Source organism: Vipera ursinii (genome assembly GCF_947247035.1).
Source record: "Vipera ursinii genome assembly, chromosome: 3".
NCBI classification, from domain to species: Eukaryota; Metazoa; Chordata; class Lepidosauria; order Squamata; family Viperidae; genus Vipera; species Vipera ursinii.
The window spans coordinates 114,591,032-114,606,252 of record NC_139516.1 but is presented as its reverse complement, the minus strand read 5'-3'; the positions used below and the strand labels follow the sequence as shown (position 1 = coordinate 114,606,252).

The window sequence follows — 15,221 nt, the reverse complement described above, 5'->3', positions numbered from 1 at the left end:
TTGCGGAGGTTGGGGCTGGCCATACGGATCACCTTCGGACCATAAGACACACCCTCGTTCCCCCCCCCACTTTTGGGGGGGAAAAGTGCGTCTTATGGTCCGAAAAATACAGTAGTTCAATAGCATAAAAATCACATAACGATGCTGAAAGTTTACAATCTTATGGGGTCACATTAGTAGCTATCCAGGGCTGCATGGGGCACCAAGCCTCAGGTTGGACATGTCTGGTGTAGATAATCTATTTCCTCCAGAGTTCTCATCAGGTATGGACTGACCATATTCTCAATAGCCTATCCTAAAAAAAGGAAGGCTGGAGATTGGTTGATAGTTGTTGAAAATCTTTGGATCCAAGGATGGTCTTTTGAAGAGGAGACCACAATAATGCCTCTTTCAAAAGCAAGAGGTGCCAGCAATATTATCCACCATATAACCTGAGTAATCCTTACAATGGTCCAACAGATGGTTTTTAAAAGTAATTAACATAATTTCCTATATTTATAGACAACGGAATATGCATTATTATCTTTAAAATACTATACACCTTACTGGCTTACATAAGGAAAACACTAATGCTTTTAATGAGAATTTTTGTGGAGTACATAAATTTTAAATCCCAACCTCCCAAAGAAGTCTGGACACAAATCACCATGAATAAAATTTAAAAAATCAGAATAATATCATACCCAAAATCTGTGACTATAAATGTCTCTGAAAGACATAGCTAAACTGTAACAGAGATAAACAATTTCTGTTTTCTTAGATTTTCAAATTAATCAAACCAAGATAAGTCACCAAAAATAGTTACTGTGCTATCTCATGAAAGCCAATTATTTAATGAGTTCAAGAGTCATTAAATAACCATGGTCTGGGTTATTCTGAATAACTGCATCTTTAATTAAGGATCAGTTATTCTGAACATAAACTAGTACTTCTACTGGGATTCCTTTATCTGATTACAGTTAGCTAACTTTACTCCACTTACTGAGCCAAAAGCCAAACCAATTGTAATAGCATTAATTTGTTAATTACCATTAAGGAGGAGTTCTTCTAGGTTATCAGGATTTCTGGCCAGCTGCAAAATAAGTGCAGAACCACGAACTTTATCAGGAATATCTTCATATAGTAATTCAATGTACTCATCCATGTCATTAATATTAGCTACTTCATCAATCTGAAAACAGCAGGCAAGAAAAATTAGAATACAGAGGAATGCAAGATGTCAATAAGCAAACATTTATAAGGAAAGTTAAACATGAAACAAACAGTCCAAATGCATTGAAAAGGCAATAATTCATGTTAAAAAGTTTTGTATAAACTGCTGAGGGAAATATAAAACCAGAGTAATTTGAAAGAAAAATAATTAAATTAAATAATACATTAGTTAATATCTAATAACACGGGACTTTTGGTTTTTATTCCCCCCCCCCCCGTCTGCTGGGTGGTTGCAGCAGGTTTTGGTCACTTCACATGACCCTGGGACACTGTGACCATCCTAAATATGCAGTGGCATTAAAAATCATTAAAATGTCAATCTCACAGGAATAAAGATTCCTGTTGTCCTATGGTGGAACTGAAGGTTTTAAACAAAGTTTTATTAGTACCGGTATATAAATTCAAATGCAGCCTAAGCCCAGGTATTACACTAAAATAGAGAACTATAATAATAACTTCAATAGTTATTTTGTTTCATAATTATTAGAAAGAAGGAACAAAGAAAACCAACAAATAGTGGATTAAATAAATTAACTAAATTAAATTTAAAGTTTTAAAATATAGTAATTTATTATATTTTAAATAATACACAATTGAACAACAAAGACATATAAGATGCAAGTCAATTTAAAATAGATTCATCTTTAATAGTTTCTGTATTTTTGTATAAAATACGAATTTTAGTAAAAACACTATAGTTTAATTGGATTCAATTGTCCTACCTCCATCCCTTCAAATGGTGGTGGATCTTTAGGTTTATTGGATTTTTCTTTCTTTTCTGTGGAAAGACAATGCAGAATAATGACTTAAATACTTTTGTCACGTTTAGGAAAAAAGGGGTAATTAGAATGGGTGAAATTGATTAAATGTGAAATCAGCATTTCTACAGACATATACCTTAATTGTTTAAGCATAATTTTCCACAATCAATCAGTCAATCAATTAAAACCAATAGTGCTAAATTTCATGTCAATACACAAATGATAATTGTTTTTCCATAAATCTACCAATTATTCTGATTGAAACAGCGGTGGCCAACAGTACTGCCCCTTTCCTCTCAATATTCTCAAAGGAAAAATTGCTCATACCACATATAATTTGTTTCTCATCTAAACTTGTTTTGCTCACCTTTGGCAGATGAAGTGTCTCTGCGATTTTGCAAGTAATAGAGTAATTGTTCCACCTCAGCCATTTTCGAGGGATGAATAAGTTTGCATTCCTCTACCACTTTCCGAGCCAAGGAAGAAATGTCTGTATTTGAATTAAGACTTTTCAACCGAATGCTGTAAAATCAAGGATAGAAGCTTTTTATTTTCAGTTTCCACAGAAATTCTATCTTCAACATTTAGTTTTAAATGTGTAAAACTTATTACAATTTCAACCTTATTAAGAGCTGTGGTGATACAAATAAAAAGTAGTTAGAATGCAGTATTGTAGACAAATTCTGCCCACAGCCTGGGGTTTGATCCTGACAGGCACAAGGTTGACTCAGCCTTCCATCCTTCTGAGGTTGGTGAAATTAGGACCCAGATTGTTGGGGGCAGTATGCTGACTCTGTAAACAGCTTAGAGAGGGTTATAAAGCACTCTGAAGCGATATATAAGTCTAAGTCCTATTGCAATTTTTGTAGACCAAATTGTGGCAATTTGGTTTCCTTGTTTTATTTAAAGCAAAAACTTTCACTCATAAGCCCCAAACTTCATTCAAATCTGTTAACTAGCATATAATTTTTGTATTTAATCCCCACTGCACTAGAAAAAGCCCACACTGAAAACAACCATAGAACAAATATGGCAGAAATAATAAAAAGTATCAAATATATCAGGAAACAGTAGTCTGTTATCCCCAATTTCATGTATGGCCACTGAGCTAAAGATAAAGCTATTCCTCATTTAGTGACCATAATTGGGACTGGCAACTAGTCAAGCAAACTAGTTGCTAAATGAGACTGCGACTGTGATTCTGATCTTACTTCAGCTTTCCTGCTTTAAACCTGCAAAGGTCATAAATGTGAGGATTGGTTGTAAAGTTACTTTTTCATTATCATCACTACAAACTGTCAATAAACAAGGCTGTTGCTAAACAAGGACTGCCAGTGTTGATTTTAAATCTAAGTCGGAATTCCAGAACAATGCCATCTACAGTACAAATGGGCAAACCGGAGACAGCAAACATCCTTAAAACCTTGTTTTGCCCTCCACAAATGTTCACAATTCTCATCACTACCACTGGTGGTGGCCTGAGAGAAAAGCAACCACAGGTAATCCTTTTATTTATTTTATTTATTTATTAATTTAATTTATATACCGCCCTTCTCCCGGAGGACTCAGGGCGGTGAACAGGGCAATACATAAAAACTAGATACAAAAATTAAAAATTATTAAAACGTGATTAAACAATGCCCATAATAAATTAATACAGATTAAAATTGAAGTTCATTTATAAAAATCCCACCCCGTCCCATCAGGCCAGGCCAGCTTGTTTAAAGAGATGGGTTTTAAGATTGCGCCGGAAGGAGCGGAGATCGGGCGCCATCCGGAGCTCGACCGGAAGATGGTTCCATAAATCCGGTGCACCCACAGAGAACGCCCTCCCCCTGGGGGCCACCAGTCGGCATTCTTTGACCGGTGGCACCCTGAGGAGGCCCTCTCTGTGGGAGCGTACTGGGCGGAGGGAAGTTGACGCCGGCTGCAGGTGCTCCCCAAGGTATTCCGGACCCATGCCATGAAGGGCTTTATAGGTCATTACTAACACCTTGAACCTCCCCGGAAGACAACTGGTAGCCAATGCAGCTCGCTACTATATGGTCTTCTAGGGAGAGCTGTGAATCTAGGAGGACTCCCAAGTTGCGAGCCCTATCTACCGGAGGTAATGACTCACCCCCCATAGTGAGGGGTGGGATATCCTGAATATCCCAAGATGCCGGTACGCACAGCCACTCAGTCTTGTCAGGGTTGAGTCGAAGCCTGTTCCTCCCCATCCAGACCCGAACCGCCTCCAGGCACCGGGACATCACGTCGAGGGCATCACTGGGGTGGTTTGGGGTCGAAATGAAAAGTTGGGTATCATCAGCATACTGATGATACCCAACTCCAAAACCACGAATGATCTCACCCAGCGGTTTCATGTAGATGTTGAACAGGAGAGGCGAGAGGACCGACCCCTGAGGGACTCCACAAACGAGAGGCCTCGCGGTCGACCTCTGCCCCCCTGCCAACACCGACTGCGAGCGTCCCAGGAGATAGGAGGAGAACCACTGAAGAACCGTGCCTCCCACTCCCAATCCCCTGAGACGCCGCAGCAGGATACCATGGTCGATGGTATCGAAAGCCGCTGAGAGGTCTAATAGGACTAGGACAGAGGAATATCCCTTGTCCCGAGCCCTCCAGAGATCATTCACCAGCGCGACCAATGCCGTCTCCGTGCTGTACCCGGGCCTGAAGCCCGATTGGTACGGGTCTAGATAATCCGCTTCATCCAGGACCAGAGGGAGCTGATGCGCCACCACGCTCTCAACAACCTTCGCAAGAAAGCGAAGGTTGGAGACCGGACGAAAGTTATTCAACACAGCCGGGTCCAAGGCAGGCTTCTTGAGGAGAGGTCTTACCACCGCCTCTTTCAAGGCGGCGGGAAAACTACCCTCACTCAAAGAGGCAGATATAACCGCCTGGAACCAGCCTTGTGTCCCCTCCCGGGCTGCATAAACCAGCCAGGAAGGGCACGGGTCCAATAAACATGTGGTGGAGCTCAGCCTCCCCATAATCCTGTCCACTTCCTCCGGAGTTACAGGATCAAACTCCTCCCAGGTAACATTGACAAGACCGCTCGTGTCCTGATCATCCGATACTGCCCAGTCGGAGTCCAGACCGGTCCGAATCCGAGCGATTTTGTCCGACAGATGTTGACTAAATTCCTCGGCACGCCCCTGCAAGGGTTCCTCACTCACCTCCTGATTAAGGAGGGAGCGGGTCACCCTAAACAGGGCGGCTGGGCGATTATCTGCGGACGCGATGAGGGCAGCGAAGTAGTTAGACCTCGCCACCCTCATCGCTGCGAGATAAGACCTAATATGGGTTCTTAGTCGCAATCGGTCGGATTCAGATCGGCTGGACCTCCAAACGCTCTCTAGGCCCCGTCTCCGACGCTTCATCTCCCGGAGCTCTGCGGAGAACCATGGAGCCCATTGGGATCTGCGCCGGGTCAGGGGTCGCAAGGCTACAACTCGGTCAAGTGCCTCCGTGGCCGTCCTTTCCCAGGCTTCCACTAAGGCATCTGCTGAGCTGTGAGCTGAGGAGGCAGGTGGGGACCCCAGTGCTGCCTGGAACCTCTCAGGGTCCATTAAGCGCCTGGGGCGGAACCATCTGGTTGGCTCAACAACCCCACGGTGGGGAGTGGCAAAACGGAAGACCAGCCGCAGGAGATGATGATCGGTCCATGACAGGGGCATAACAATTGGGGAGCCCGCACCAAGATCATCTAACCACCGACCAGATAAGAAAACCAAGTCAAGGGTGTGGCCTCACTCATGAGTCGGTCCATGAATTACTTGCGTCAGGTCCATGGCCGTCATGGAAGCCATGAACTCCCGAGTAACTCAGATGCTCCTCCCAGGGATGGTAGATTGAAGTCTCCCAAAACCATAAGTTTGGGAAACTCAATCACCAGCCCTGAGAGGATATCGAGAAGCTCAGGCAGGGCTGCTGCTGCGCGACTAGGCGAAAGATACACCAGCAGCAAGCCCAACTGCGCCCTAGGACCAAACCTCAATAAGAGAGATTCACACCCGACTATCTGAGGAATGGTGGCCTCCTGCGGACATAAGGTCTCCCTCATAACCACAGCCACTCCCCCACCCCTACCCTGAGTCCGAGGCCGGTGTAGCACCCAGAAGCCTGGTGGGCAAAGATCAACCAGGGGGATACCGCCCTCTGGGCCCAACCAGGTTTCCGTGATGCAGGCCAGGTCCGCATGCTCACCCTCGACCAGATCCCGGACGAGAGGAGCCTTGTTAGCAACAGACCTGGCATTCAGGTACACCAGCCGGAGCTCAGGTGGCTGCACATCCCCGCTCCCAGAACCTTGGGTCGAAAACAGAGGGTCGGAGCGCCTCACCGCTTATAAATAGCGGAGAGGCCCTCCCGGAGGTCGGTACGGCCCTCTGATCTTACACCTGCTGCCATTCCCTATCGTCGTGGGAATTGGCAATCCCACGACCCGCTCCGGAGCTCTGGAGATGACCGACCCCGGCTCCCTCTCTACGCGATCTATCCTTGACTTACAATCGATCACTTAGTGACTGTTTGAAGTTATGACAAACCCCCCCCCCCAAAGATATTTACAATCCTATTTCAAACTGTGCAGGGGGCCTGAGAGAATCACGAGGGACAGGGAGCAAAACACCAGACACCTTAGGGTAGGGAGGCTTTGGGAGACCTGGAGCAGGTAGCCCTAGGCCTGTGCTAGGTCTCCAAGGGCCATCCCCACCCCAAGTTACCCCATGCTCCACTTAACAAGCCACATGCTCATTTAACATTCCTTGTGGAGAGCAATAGTGTGTCTGGGGTGGGGGGGGAAGTGTCATTAAATTAGATGCTTTACTTAATGGCCATCGTAACCCGCAAACATATATAAGGGGGTTATAAGTTAAAGACTATGTATATCAAAATATGGCTGCTAATATGACGGTTCAGTCTTCTTGAAACAGCTGCAAACATATGATCAGAGTTTGTTAGATATTAATTTTTATTCCAGTTTTAAAAAAATGAGAGAATGTAATTGCTCTTTCTTTTGTATTATTAGCAATGGAAAAGCCATAAATCTGATTCAGTAAGGGGAAGATTAAAGTGGCGTTTTATGTTACCTGCAAACATTTGTGCACACATCTGAACTGTGCATTAATTTATTTATCTCAACCTTGGGCGGTATACTAGAATCTCAATAACAGTCTTGATATATAATCAACTAAGCTCAGAAAAAAGCAATAAAGTATAGCCATCCTCCTTTCCCACTAAGGCATCAAAGACCAGCTTGAAAGGAAACCTTTTCAGAGCTTTCTAACTATCAGAAGTAAAAAAAGCCAAATATATTTCAAGATGGAGTGTGGCCCATGGAGCTGGGCCACAACCAAGAACCGTGTTATGACCACCTCCCCATTTCAAATGGAGGATACACCTTAACCTAACTATAGTAGGACAGGCAGACTTACTTTGGATAAGATAACTCAGTGCCATGCCATGCACTCTGAATTGATCCAGAAGCCTACTGGCAACCAATGCAGTAACTTTATTTTTACAGTGATTTAGACAATTATTCTATAACAGCCATCAGCAGTCTGGTTACCACATTCTGTACTAGTTGTAGCTTCCCAGTAACCTTGTAAGGCAGCCTCCATATCCCCAAGCCATAACCGGTTCCTTCCCTGGCAGCATGACCCCATCTAAAGCCATAACTGGCGATTTCAGGGAGGTCAGGATATCTATGACAAGCAGCTTTTCTGTCTTGCTAAAGGAAGTCTTCCACTACGATGGCAACAGAAACTGGGATTGCTGTCATAAAATGTAATGACCGCATTGCTTAGTGACAGCAATTCCAGGAGTTCGCGTTGCCACTGTAATCCCAGGAGCATGCAAGGCTTTAAGCAAAAAAAGGCAGATGGCATAGGCAAGGAGTGTTGGGGTAGTATGCAGGTGCTGTGGTATGTGGGGGTGAAGGGTACAATGGGCGAGTAATTTTGGATGGTCACTGAAAGAATTATTGTAAGTCAAGGACTATCTATAGTTTGTTTCTCTCCTTCTAGTTTGATGTAGTGATTAAGGCACCTGGCTGTAAACCAGGAACTGTGTGTTCTAGTCCCACCTTAGACATGAAAGCTAGCTGGGTGACTTTGGGCCCACTCATTCTCTCTTAACTCAACTCACTTCATAGGGTTGTTGTTGTTGTTGTTGTGGGGAAAATAGGAGGAGGAAGGAATATTAGGTATGTTTGCTGTCTTGAGTCATGTTTTAAAATAATATAGGCAAAATAATAGATGAATGGATAAATAAATATAAATAAATAAAAATAAGTACATATTCCTGACAAATAAGCTCAGACACCAGCTCAGGACCAAGGTGGTAAAATACTGTATAATTTAGCATCACCAACAAGATACCTTCCCCTGAGAAAGTATGACCTCTCCAACTGTTTCACAGAGTGTAACAAAAATAGAAGGGGCACAATCCTGCCCTTCAGACCCCAACTAAGGCCATCCATTTCAGCAACAAATGCTGTTTCAATTTCAATTAAATTAGACTTTAATTTTGACTGAAAGGGATCCAGGCAATATACTTCTTCTAGTGTTCTCCATAGTTGACTCCTCACCTTCTCCCAAACATCAGAGTATAGCCTCCACAACGACTGCTTACTTCGAGACATCGTGTACTACACAACCTGGCTGCCTAAAGGAACCTGCACAGGTACAACTCTCAGTGGCAGAGGATTCTGTCTACATACTCAGGTACAAAAATTCAACAGAACCCTTGCAGATAAATAGGCACAGATTAGAAAAGGTATTTTGAGTTTACTTCATTTTTTTCTTTTAACAATCCTGTAGTCTCTTAATTCAGGATATAGTCAGGGTGATTGAATGGAGCTGAGTGTTTACTAGCCAGATGCCCTTCCTGACACCTACACGGAGTTCACAGCAGATATTTTCTCTTTGCACCCTGAGAAACATCTCTCTTTGCCGAGGACTGAACTCTCAGCCTTCTGAATGGGAGACAAGCATTTTCACCACTAGGCTGCCATGTCACTCTGTTTGAGTCTACTGCATGCAGACACCCCCCCCAAAAGGCTGGTCACATCAATTCACTGCAATCCTGAAAAATATTTATGTTCCTTGTTTTTCAGAGGAAAATCCTGATTCTGATTTCCACTATCAGGTTGAACGGCTATGGTCTTGTTTTCTGGTACTCTGATGTTTGCCCCAACTGTGGCTGGCATCTTTAGAGGCAAAGTGAAATGCTTTGTAGTATATCTCTTGGCAGCTCATAGACAAGTGAACAGGGAATGGCTTCTTATATCTGAACCTGGAAAGCTGATCTTTCATTAATCCATGTCATGGGAATCCAATAAGATGGGTTCCTGACTGGCTGCTTATCTAGATTTCTGGATTGGTGTATTTGAAAAACCTCAAAGAAAATTGGTTACAGTTTGGACTGTCCTTGAGCCAGTACAAAATAACAAAATTAAAGAATAACAGAGTTGGAAGGAACCTTGGAGATCTTCTAATCCAACCCACTGCTGAAGCAGGAGACCCTATACTATTCTGGACTAATGGCTGTCCAATCTCTTCTTACAAACTTCCAGTGATGGAGCACCCACAATTTCTGAAGGCGACATATTCCACTGGTTAATTGTTCTCACTGTCAGGAAATTTCTCCTTAATTCTAGGTTGCTTCTCTCCTTGATTATTTTCCATCCATTGTTCTTGTCCTGCCTTCTGGTGCTTTGGAAAATAGGTTGAACCCCCCCCCTTCTTTGTGGGACCCCCTGAAATAATGAAACACTACCATGTCTCCCTAATCCTTCTTTCCATAGACTAAACATACCCAATTTCTGCAAGCATTCTTCATTTGCTTTAGTCTCTAGCCCCCTAATGATCTTTGTTAGTTTTTTTTACACTCTTTTCAGAGTCTTTACATCTTTTTAAAATTGTGGCGATCCAAACTGAATGCAATATTCCAAGTGTGGTCTTACCAATGCATTATAAAGCGGTACTAACACTTCACATGATCTTGATTCTATCCCTGTTAATGCAGCTTAGAATTGCATTGGTTTGGGTGGCTGCAGCACACTGCTGGCTTATATTGAATTGATTGTCTACCAGGACTCCTAAATCTCTCTTACAGTTCTACCTACTCTATAGCTGTATTTGCCTAAATGTAAAACCTTACTTTTCTTACCTCTGAATTTCATTTTGTTAACTAGGGCCCAGTGTTCAAAAGTCAGATCCTTCTGGATCTTCAACCTGTCTTCTGGGATGTTGGCTATTCCTACCAGCTTGATGTTGTCTGCTAATCTGATGAGTTTCCCTTCTATTACCTCATCTGTATCGTTTATGAAGATATTGAAGAATACTGGGCCTAAGACAGAACCTTTGGGTACCGCACTGCTCACTTCCCTCCGTGTAGATTCCATTAAGGACTACGCATTGAGTGTGGTTTGTCAGCCAGTTAGGAATCCGTCTGGTGGTGATGCTGACTATGCCACATTTTTCTAACTTACTAAGAAGTAGATTGTGGTTTACTTTGTCAAATGCCTTACTAGCAATTAGAAAAATCTAGCAATTAGACTTTAAACCACAGTTTAGTTAACCATGCTAAACCATGGCAAAATATATTATTCAAACACATAAAGAGAAAATAAACACAGTTTGTGCAAAAAGGGCTTGCCATCATAAAAAAAAGATTATTTTTCTTTTATTAAAATAAAGCAGCAAACTTTTTTTCCTAGGAGTTAAATCAAATATACTAAAACTCTGTTTCTTTTCACGAGGATAAATCAATCATTTAACATAAAGTAATAAATTCATTTTCTTTGATGTTATGGATTTTGGTTACAATTGGAAAAGTGCTATACTAAACATATTTTGGATCTCTTAATAAAATATTTGAGGGCATATTAAGGACTTTTGATGTTTTTAAAATGATTTTAAATAAATATAATGTACTTGACATCTTTTCTTAATAAATGTATAAAAAATATAAAACTAAATTAAGACTTTGGATTTTATTTTTCTAATTCAATATTTAAAAAAGACTTTAAAGACAAAACATTAGCTATGCAAAGTGTTTTATCAAAGGTTTTTGAACAAAGGTTGCTTGAATATTGTAAACTTACATTTTTTGACATTCTTTACGCTCTCCCAACATAGGATCTCCCATCTCCCCAAGAATTGTAGCTTCCACTTCATAGTGAACTATAAGTGCTTTTTCTGATGGATGTACATCAATATTTCCTCCTTTTACCTTTCTGTTAAGTAAAAAATATACTGAATGAAAAAAACCTACAATTTTTATATCAGCCTAGCACAGAAATAAAAACATTTTTGAGTATTTTTCCAGTTTGCAGTACTTCACAAGTTTGAACTGATCAAGATAATCTATATTCTGTTTTATAAAGCAGCTGTTACATATGCGTCTTTCTTATTACTTCCAGCTTGAGAGTTGTGCAAATTTAAAAGAAATGAAACTATATTCCACCAAAAAGCAACAGAGATCATCTCCAACATCAGTAGAGAGAATGGCCATTCCCATGGTAAAATATAAACAGGTGCAATATATTATTTTCTCATTATAGTTGTGAGCAAAGTAATTTATACCATTTTACCTTGAGATAGTATTCCCCGTTTGACAGAAAAGATCATTCTTACCACTAGTAAACAAAAAGCTGACTCCAGGTTTCCTTTAATCTGAGAATAAAACCGTATTCAAAATTTGGACTTGCTGTTCCCAGATCTCATAAATCAGACAAGAGCATGAAAAAATAAAGTGTTGTGCCAATTAGATCTGGCCAAAGGCTCACCTATCATTCAATAATGACCCCTCCAGCACCTCAATCCAGTTTTCCCCATCATCCTTCCCCATGCCACACCTCATTCCCTGACCTCTTCACTCTTCCCCTTCTTTGCTTTCCTTAACAGATTCAACTCCCTTTTCCTTAAATAATAAATACAGACTCCAAAGTGGCCGCTGTACCAAGTCTATTGGGAATGCACCAACAGCCTTGGGATTGCTTCAATCAAAGCCAGCACCTGCATTATGTCATTATGTCAGTGGACTAGACACCAGCAACTCTGCCTAGGCCAGGGGTAGGCAACCTTGGCTCTTTCACATGCCTCGTGGACTTCAACTCCCAGAATTCCTGAGCCAGCATGAGCTGGCTCAGGAATTCTGGGAGTTGAAGTCTGATGAAAGAGCCAAGGTTGCCTACCCCTGGCCTAGGCAGAGTTGCTGGTGCTGGGCTTTAGTGGATAACAGACCGCTTTCATCCGAAGCCAGGGGTAGGCAACCTTGGCTCTTTCACATGCCTCGTGGACTTCAACTCCCAGAATTCCTGAGCCAGCATGAGCTGGCTCAGGAATTCTGGGAGTTGAAGTCTGATGAAAGAGCCAAGGTTGCCTACCCCTGGCCTCGGATGAAAGCGGTCTGTTATCCACTAAAGCTCATCCCCGAAGTCTGGAGAACGTTCTCGGTCTTGGGCTCGGGGCTCCAAGGGACATAAACAAAAAAGCTAAAGCCACCGCAAGGGCAACACGCCCGGAAAGGGTAGGCTGGGGTCGCCCAGACCGATCCCACTAGGGCAGGGGTAGGCAACCTCGGCTCTTTTATGACTCATGGACTTCAACTCCCAGAATTCCTGAGCCAGCCACGCTGGCTCAGGAATTCTGGGAATTGAAGTCCCTGAGTCATAAAAGAGCCGAGGTTGCCTACCCCCGCACTAGGGTCCTTGTCCCTTAATATCGCTCGGCTACTGGGCTCTGCTAGGCGCTAATCCCAACCTGGTGCAGCTCAACACCTTCCGCAAAGTCGGCCACTTTCCTCTGGCCGAGGCATCCTTCTCCTTTCTGCCATTTTCTCCAGCAGAAGAACCGCCCCTCGCCCTTGCTCGGCCTTCTGCTCTTATTGCCGGTTCAACGCCTTTGCTCGCTCCACTTTGGTGGGGGAACCCTTACCTTTTGAGGTACCGAGCATCCTCTCCCTGCATAGCGTCGACGGTCAACCGGAAAGAAGGAAAGAAGGGAAGGACGGCGCGACCGCCAGCGAAGGCGACAGCCAGGGATGGGTTGGATTGGGTTGGGTTGGGTTCCGTTACCAAGGGAGGAAAAAAAAAAAGCGGCCGGTGCTGCGCAGGCGCAAGTCGCAATGCGATGCGCAGACGCAGAGGGGTTCTATAGCGAACAGCCGGCTTGGAGGCGGCGCGTGAGAAATAGAACGGGTGAAATGAGCTGCCGTTTGTAAAAAGCGGAGCTTTCTTGTCTGAACTCGCACTTCAAAAGCTTTTAGTTTTTGACCGTGGCTAGGCTGAATAAAAATGCTGGATGTTAAAGATACTGTACAGACGTTTCGGCTTTTCTGCGAGAAAAGCCTAGCATCCTTTGCTTTTTTTAAAATTCCTTAATTTAGCCGTGCAATATTGACATGTGAACACATGGTGATTAAAAAGAAAGACATAATTTAGCAACAGCAGCGAATTTGATGTTCACTATATTACTTGCTTCAGTGTGTGATATCTACACTTACCCTTCATGATTTAAGTTTTGTCTTAAATTAACTGCTTAATATTGCCTCCCCTTCATGGATTACTGCCTTGTCGTGGCGAAGGGGATTGCGTAACTCAATGAAGCTATGAGCTATGCCGTGCAGGGCCACCCAAGACAGAAAGATCATAGCAGAGAATTCTGACAAAACATGATCCACTGGAGAAGGAAATGGCAACCCACTCCAGTATCTTTGCCATGAAAACCCTATGGACAGTACCAAAAGGCAAAACGATATGACGCTGGAAGATGAGCCCCTCAGGTCGGAAGGCGTCCAATATGCTACTGGGGAAGAGCAGAGGGCTAGTACTAGTAGCGCCAGAAAGAATGAAGCGACTGGGCCAAAGCCGAAAGGATGCTCAGCTGTGGATATGTCTGGTGGTGAAAGGAAAGTCCAATGCTGTAAAGATTTTTTCTCCATAGGAACCTGGAATGTAAGCTGGACGTGGTCAAACAAGAGATGACAAGACTGAACATCGACATCTTAGGTATCAGCGAACTAAAATGGACAGGAATGGGTGAATTTAATTCAGATGCCCATCAGGTATACTACTGCGGGCAAGAATCCCTCAGAAGAAATGGAGTAGCCTTCATAGTCAATAAAAGAGTAGGAAAATCAATACTGGGATACAATCCTCAAAATGACAGAATGATCTCAGTTCGAATCCAAGGGAAACCATTCAATATCACAGTAGTCCAAGTCTATGCCCCAACCACCAGTGCTGAAGAGGATGAAATTGACCGGTTCTATGAAGCCCTACAGCACCTTATAGAAGTAACACCAAAAAATGATGTCCTTATCATCATGGGGGATTGGAATGCTAAAGTAGGAAGCCAAAAGATAACTGGAATAACAGGCAAGTTTGGCCTTGGAGTACAAAATGAAGCAGGGCACAGGCTGATAGAATTTTGTCAAGAGAATACGATGGTCATAGCAAACACTCTTTTCCAACAACCCAAGAGACGGCTCTACACATGGACATCACCAGATGGTCAACACAGAAATCAGATTGACTATGTGCTCTGCAGCCAAAGATGGAGAAGCTCTATACAGTCGGTAAAAACAAGACCAGGAGCTGACTGTGGCTCAGACCATGAGCTTCTCCTTGCAAAGTTTAGGCTTAAACTGAAGAAAGTAGGGAAAAGCACTAGGCCACTCAGGTATGAATTAAATCATATCCCTGTTGAATATACAGTAGAGGTGACAAATAGATTTAAGAAATTAGATCTGATAGACAGAGTGCCTGAAGAACTATGGACAGAGGTTCGCGACATTGTACAACAGGTAGCAACCAAAACCATCCCAAAGAAAAAGAAATGCAAGAAAGCAAAATGGCTGTCTGAGGAAGCTTTGCAAATAGCTGAGGAAAGGAGGGAAGCAAAAGGCAAGGGAGAAAAACATAGATATGCCCAATTGAATGCAGAATTCCAGAGAATAGCTAGAAGAGATAAGAATGCCTTCTTAAATGAACAGTGCAAAGAAATAGAAGAAAACAATAGAATAGGGAGGACCAGAGATCTTTTCAAGAAAATTGGAGAGATGAAGGGAACATTCCATGCAAAAATGGGCATGATAAAGGACCAAAATGGCAGGGACCTAACAGAGGCAGAAGAGATTAAGAAGAGGTGGCAAAATTACACAGAAGAACTATACAGGAATGAGCTTAACGTCCCAGATAATCACAATGAGGTGGTCACTGACCTCGAGCCA

At 42.9% G+C, this 15,221-nt stretch overlaps 1 protein-coding gene across 1 annotated transcript in view; it reads right to left on the bottom strand.

The window, feature by feature from the left end:
* Positions 1-13,077, bottom strand: part of KIFAP3 (kinesin associated protein 3) — a 79,929-nt gene extending 66,852 nt beyond the window's left edge. Inside the window, exons 1-5 of the mRNA XM_083357538.1 lie at positions 12,926-13,077; positions 11,092-11,223; positions 2,341-2,495; positions 1,935-1,990; positions 1,030-1,171 (exon numbers count right to left, since the gene is read on the bottom strand). Of these exons, the coding sequence (XP_083213664.1) occupies positions 1,030-1,171; positions 1,935-1,990; positions 2,341-2,495; positions 11,092-11,223; positions 12,926-12,957 (517 nt within the window). The 5' untranslated portion in view covers positions 12,958-13,077. The remainder of the gene's footprint in view (positions 1-1,029; positions 1,172-1,934; positions 1,991-2,340; positions 2,496-11,091; positions 11,224-12,925) is intronic.
* Positions 13,078-15,221: the final 2,144 nt, after the last annotated feature.